This window comes from Aplysia californica, unplaced genomic scaffold (assembly GCF_000002075.1).
Source record: "Aplysia californica isolate F4 #8 unplaced genomic scaffold, AplCal3.0 scaffold00335, whole genome shotgun sequence".
Taxonomy (NCBI): domain Eukaryota; kingdom Metazoa; phylum Mollusca; class Gastropoda; order Aplysiida; family Aplysiidae; genus Aplysia; species Aplysia californica.
In genome coordinates this window covers 762,731-769,878 of record NW_004797605.1, presented here as the reverse complement: position 1 = coordinate 769,878, position 7,148 = coordinate 762,731, and the positions used below count along the sequence as shown (strand labels likewise).

The following is a 7,148-nucleotide window of genomic DNA, read 5'->3' as shown; positions in this document are numbered from 1 at the left end:
GTTGGAAGATCGATTACTCATCCAACCCTTACGTCTCCACCTCCAATCCATCATTGCCACTAAACGTATACTGCCCAGTTCATTATTCTGAAAGTTACACCATGATTGTAGCACCTCACATTCTATTTACATAATTCACATATTATCATATCATGACTAAGGGTTGACATATCACTTGTTCACATGAGACAAATAATATACACATTTTTGAGAACAATAAAGAAGACGTCGACACTGGTTGGTGCAGGTGTTCAACTCAACTTCCAGAGTTTATTAAGCTTTTCAATGCCGAGATCAGCTTTCCGAGGTCCCGAATGTTTCTGAAAGAAAGACAGAACAGTGAAAGATTGATATTTGTCTCTGGTGTAACAACATAGGGCCACAGTTGCAAACTAAATTCAAAGAACTTACCAAAGTAAAACACGTACGCAAGATTAACAAGTACATGACGTTTTTGGGCTCTCTAATATTGCCTCACTGGTAGTTATGATCTAGATCTAGTGCTAGCCAACAGTTATATTGCCCGTCTATATCGAAACAGTGGCATGGAACCAAGCCAAGACCACGCCCTAGATGAACAAATTATCAAATATATGACTGCACAATTGAAGTTGGGTCTGGAATTAAATGCAAACGATGTTTTAGAACACTGTATTAAGGAGATGGACTAGCTTTAAAGTACAGGTATTGACAACATCTTTTGTCACTGAAACTTGAACTTGTACGGTAGGTCGAGAAAAGTAGCTAAGTTATACTCACAAGAGAAAGGAATTCTGTGTTCCTTTAGGGAACCTTTGACTAGAGAAACTCTTACAGTTGCTTGCATTAATTGAAAAATCAGCAGTTTGCTTTAAGGTAAAAAGGCATGCTTAATGCCGCGTTGACACCCTTTTTGCATGCAAATGACAACAATGTACATTTCACCAAGCATTGAAGGGGAACGGGGTGACGACAAAAAGCAAAACATGCATCTCTCTGACAGGAAATTGTTTGAAGTGAAAAGCTGTCGATTGTTGCCCCTCCCCTAGTCCTCTTTTGTGTTGAAAAAATCTTTTGCTTGTGAGAAAAAATGAAAAGCTTGTAGATGGTTTGGTTATCTGTGATAGCGATACCCACTGGAGATGGAGATTGAGATAACAGCAGAGGATGTTTGATCAGTGAGTATCGAACCATATCCCATTATACCAAGAGGTAGCAAAGTGTTGCGTTCATTGCTCTCAAAAGCCGGTTCGAGCTTGTGGTTTCAAGACCTCCATGCAATCACAAACAACAGCAAAATAAAATACCAGGAAAAAAAAGCGTCAGATGGCAGTCATGTCTGTGCATTCAGGCTCTATCTATTGATCTATCGAGCTATTGATATATCGATCTATCGATCTATCTATCCAACTCTCTGTCTGTCTGTCTGTCTGTCTGTCTGTCTGTCTGTCTGTCTGTCTGTCTGTCTGTCTGTCTACGATAACGCATTTTACTATCCTCATATCCTTTAGACTAACATAATAGGGCAAAGTCACACATTAAGAGATCATCTAGTGATGCTGGTTTATGAAGGGTCCCCATGGAGTCCAAGAGAGAGAGAGTTGTCCGCCTTGTTAGGCAGTGGAGCATAGCAACTTATCCCTCTCATACAAGTATAATAAGCAGATGTAATTTGGAATGTGCCATTTCCCCCCTTTCGGTTGACCTTTAATTAAATTCTCCCAGTTTCAAAAGCTAAAAAAAGGCAAAACTGAAAACTGAAGGAAGCAGGAAACAAACAAAGCACACCTCCTTGTACTAACCACATGACGTCATGTTTAAGACAGGAGCAACAAAAGCAAGAAGATCAAATTATATTATCATTGTTTGAACATTAACCCTTTCGCATCAATACACACAATATACATATAACATTAAGACATTTTGGCAAACTTGATTTCTGTCTTGAACGCAATATCTGTTTATTAAGATGCTTTACTTTACACATGTAGAAGAAGCTAAAAGGTTTCTTGCTAAATATAACAAACTTGAATTGTGATTTCAGTCTCACTGGATTTAAATATCGCAATCTTTGTTCAAGCTTACCGCACAATTCTTATTCGACACAAAACGTCCCAGTAGTATCTCTTTTTCAGCTGATTTTCTGTGCCCTAAGAGTAATTGCTAGGAGACACCGCTGATAGACAGAACACACTTTAAATACAATTTTAAGCCGGGATCGACTTTGTGCTTTTCATTCAGCCAATTGCTGATTACAATCTTAAGGGACAATTGCGCAATACCTTTGATAAATCTGTCTTCGCAAGATATGATAAGCTACAAGAAGAGTTAGCATAGTTCAGGAATTTCTTAGAAAGCTTTATTCCAACGTTTCATTGGTTGCATCCCAACAAGTTAAAATTGGCCAGATATATTAGTAACATCGTTACTGTCCTATGTTTCGTTTTGCCTAGGTCGAGTCTAGCTGAAGCCCCGATTTGTATTAAGGGAACTTCACGATCCCCACATTTAAGTGTTGGATTTTTTTGTTGTTGAAAACTGAGTGGAGTGGAGTGGATACAGGGATATCATGTTGAATTTATCAGGAAAATGTAGGCTTCAGATGGTCTTGTTATGAGCCGACACACAATGGGCTCGATCTTTTGCCCTTGTACAAAAACCCTTTGGCTCGTGGTGACGTTATCAGAAGGGGCCCACATGCTGTCCCAAGTTGGAGCAACATGGAGCCCATCTATTTGTACTGTTAATAAGTGTTAAGGAGCAAAGAAAGTCAACTTACGCGGACCCGATGGAATGCTGCACGCCAGGGTTGACACCGCCAATGCCCGCCGATATGACTGGAAGACAGACAAGCAAGTCACACATGTAGATAAATCATTGGTTAAAATATAGAAATCAGTGAGGCAAAAATAATATGATCAGCATCTGTTGTCTTCTAAATAGTTTGCAGCGTAGTCTTGCTTAAAAATAAAACAGCTAACGTAAGGTCACGCAGTTGCTTGATTGTGAAAGATGCCCACACTTTTTTTGTCACCAACAGCTTAAAGGGGCGCGCGACATGGATTCAGGGATAGCTTGATTAATGGTCTTGGATATGATATTTGACAAAAATTCGGATGAATAATAAAGGGGACACAATTATAAGTGAGAGACAGATCGATGATGCCCAGATAGATCATTGGATGGATATGTAAATGAACTGATGAATACTCATAAACACATTATACAATTCCACACTTTCTTACCAGAGATCCATAAAGGTTCTGAAATCCGACCATCCGACCATTCATCCATCCATCCATCCATCCATCCATCCATCCATCCATCCATCCATCCATCCATCCATCGACCCATTCATTCATTCATTCATTCGTTCATCAATTAATTAATTAATTAATTCATTCATTTGTTCATTTATTTATTCATTCATTCACTCTCTCACTCATTCATTCATTCATTCATTCATTCATTCATTCATTCATTCATTCATTCATTCATTCATTCATTCATTCTCTCACTCACTCATTCATTCATTCATTCATTCATTCATTCATTCATTCATTCATTCATTCATTCATTCATTTATTCATTCATTCATTCATTCATTCTTTCACTTTCTCTTTCACTCACTCATTCATTCATTCATCCCGTGTACACTCTGACAGTTACTCACCCGAGACGTCGGATGATTCGCCCAGCTGTAAACCGGCCAGAGCAAGTTTGACTGAAAACATTTGTAAAAGAAGTGTGCTTGACTCGGTGGAGAACCAGCTCAAAGAATCTTCCGTCACCTCATTGGGGCCAAGCTCCAACAGCTTGTTGAGAACGTCGTGTACAATGAAGAACTTTTTCCCTAACGTCTTCACGTCTCCTTTACTGAAGGAAGGGTCATTAAGGGGCAGGATGCGAGCGAGGACGCCTACTTTACTGGAGAGTTCGGGAGGGGCGCTGGGGCTGAGATGTGAGGGGAGCTGTGTGACAAAACTGTACAGGGCGTTGTAGAACGGCTCGTAGTCTGTCTTGAACACTTGCATGCCTGTGTGAAGAGGTAAATATCAGTAAGAAAAATAGTTTAGGAACGAGCTATTTTCGTAGTCTGTCTTGAACACTTGCATGCCTGTGTTAAGAGGAACACATAACTAAAACAAACAATTCAAGTATGAATTGTGTTCGTAGTCTGTATTGATCGCGTGCATGCCTTATTTCCGTAGCCTGTCTTGAACATTTGCATGCATGTGTTAAAAGATCAGACAATATAGGTTCGAATTATTTTTCTTTTTACTTACTAGCATAATTTTAAAACTGAAAATAATATCAAGTCCCTTAATCTCGAAGCAGGAACAGTTATCTATTGGCTCAGTCCTGGGGGAGATGAAAACAAAAAACTATGTCCATAACGTACAGACAAGATGAGGGGAAGGTGTTTGTGTTGGAGTTTGAATTGAGCACACATATTTAAATATGTCCATGATATACAACATAGAGGAAAAGAAAGTCTTGTAAATAATGTTCCCATCCCTCATTTCTTCTTTAAAAAAGGCAACAAAATAAAAACAAAGCCCAGCCCACCCCCCCAACAAGAGAAACAAGTTAACAAACAAGCAATTAAACAAACAAACTAACAACCCTCCCTCCTTCAATATCGAAACATCTCAGAGCAGTCCAAAAACAAGCGTTCACAAAACTCAAGTTCACCCGGTTAATTGTGTTGTTTAACTGTGTGTACCTGCCAGATTCTGAAGACACTACCGCATTTTTTAACAGAAGCACACTGAGCACATCCCCCACAAAACCAAGAAAGTAATAATACATCTTTAAAGTAGGTATTTTTACGCCCCAATCGACATACTTTAGATCATTCAGGAGGCAGGCCTGTCAGGGCCAACCCGGGCTGAGAGGGGTACAACCAAGGAGCTTAAAACCTCCTTGGGTACAATATAAAAATCTATCCCCACTCCTGAATCACACTTTGGTCTCCTGTGTGCGACAGCGAAGCTCCTAACCACTACATCACAGACGCCGGTGTCATTTAAGTAACGATGGTCAAAATAGGTAGAGGATAAAGCACAATAACTTATCATTTTCATCGTGAAGTTCACTTAATCACTCGAAAGAAGTTCGTTTACTTGCACATTGTATAACATTAAGGGTAAATAATGAAAATAAAGTAGGAAAAAAAACCCCCATGATATAAAGTCAATGTAAAGTACATTATCACAAAGAACGTATTCAGCGCACCTTCCAAGCGTTGTTTCCGATGCACCAAAAAGAGATCACTAACACTAACAGGAACAGTTCAGAATCCCACCTTTCTGAGCTACTGATATAATTGTCGCATTGTTTAACAGCACTGTAGAGTATTGCACCGTATTGTTTTTATGTAGATGGCCTATAAGGTAACCACCTCACTCACTTTCATATCGGTATGACAGTGGAAGATTGTGGTGTGTGTCAGTGAGATCACATTCTGGTTTTGCATATTTGGCGATCGGCCCAAAAAAAACCAACAACAGATGCCACGACAAGATCGTGAGCAGCAGAGTAGTACGAAGAACACACGCTGCTGTATCAGATTAAGCTTTTAGAATGAGTCACTGAGAAGCTAACAAGTTTCATGGTATCTGCCTTGCTTTTGATGGAACAAATATCCATCTGTCTTGAATAGAAGTCGAGATATCTGCGATTGAATGAGGTGGGGGTCTCGTGGTGTCATAGGTAACGTTAGCGAGATGTCCAGTTTTTGAAAACTGTAAGTTTAGATTTTCTGTGTCTATGACCGACGTCTTTTTAAATGGGTATAAATGGAGGAAAAATATATATGATAAAAATTGCCTAGACGAACTCCTGATTTCACCGCCATACAACACATACGCATCAAATCGAAGTTACAAGACCTGTCTAAGAACCCTGTACTATCCGAAGTTGTTTCACAAATTAATATCAAAACCTAGAAGTAGATTAACGTTTTAAAACTTATCAGAGTTTTCATCTTACCCGTGGTAATGGTATATCGCACTCGTAGAAAGAACACGTTTATGAGCAAGAATGAAAAAAAGTACAAGCTCTATAGCAGATTATCCTCTTTGGATACTTCCGAAAATGTGATTTTGATCAAGGTCCTGACCTGCTTTATACGAACGGAAGAGATCGGTTAGCCCACCAGGAGTTCTACAAAAAATAAAGAACTACTTAATCTTGGGAGTGTTACAAGTCTAAAGTGGTTTAAGTGATTTAAAAGATAATTATGTTCACGGAACATCCCATTTCTCCCCGGATATATCATTTAGAGTGGCTGTGTAGGATCAGGGATCTTCGTTATTGGTCTGTCGATTGCGTTTGATAATTGGTCGCTTTTGAGGACAAGCGGGCTAACCCAGATTTCCGGGATTCCCAGAAATTTTGACCTACACTGAAAGTGGGCTTTGCTCTACCTATAGGAGAAGTTTGGTTTAATTGGTGTGTGTATTGGCTTGGTTATAGAGAAAACTGTCCTGTCTTTTAAAGAAACTGAGCAAGGGTCCAAAAACTTTACCTTCGATTTTCTCAAAACAGCATTTTTGGGATAGCCCCTTGAGCCTAAAGGCGACTAATTAGTGTACAGAATCAGAACGAACATCTTCGCACCACAGATTAAGTCCGTAATGCAAACGACCAAAGCTTCCGGGATGTAAATCGAACAGCTTCTGCGGAAAAAGAGAACACTCCCAACAAAAACCGGGATGTCCACGGGGGGTTAAAGGGAGGGGGTTCTACATCCGTGTGACAATTGATAATACTAATAATAGTAATAATAATAATAATAATAATAATAATAATAGACACCTTTTGTATAGCGCAAATCCCCATTCAACAGCAAGCTCTATATGCGCTTTACAATTTATATCATTGCCTCAGAAGACCTGATAGCATTCTTAAACTTTCTGGAAAGCATACCGTTCAAGCTACTATTTTATATGCGCTAAAACACATACATCATTTATTTACTGACAAGATCTTTCGTTGTCTATGGCGGGATACTCATTCCCACCTTGGTGAAGTGAGGAAAATTCGCGCAGACCTAAAGAGCCTTTCACAGGCTCGAGCCCCCGAACCCGCAACCTCATGATTACGAGACTTAACATACCGACGCCACTGATTAGGGGCGGAAAAGAAAGAGGTTTGGGGGGGGG

The 7,148-nt window shown here is 39.6% G+C and overlaps 1 protein-coding gene across 1 annotated transcript in view; it reads right to left on the bottom strand.

Moving 5' to 3' along the window:
* Nucleotides 1-238: 238 nt before the first annotated feature.
* Nucleotides 239-7,148, bottom strand: part of LOC101854264 — a gene marked incomplete in the record, with an annotated part of 34,826 nt that continues 27,916 nt past the window's right edge. The window contains 4 exon segments of the mRNA XM_035970896.1: nucleotides 239-320; nucleotides 1,768-1,776; nucleotides 2,759-2,816; nucleotides 3,653-4,015. Of these exon segments, the coding sequence (XP_035826789.1) occupies nucleotides 257-320; nucleotides 1,768-1,776; nucleotides 2,759-2,816; nucleotides 3,653-4,015 (494 nt within the window).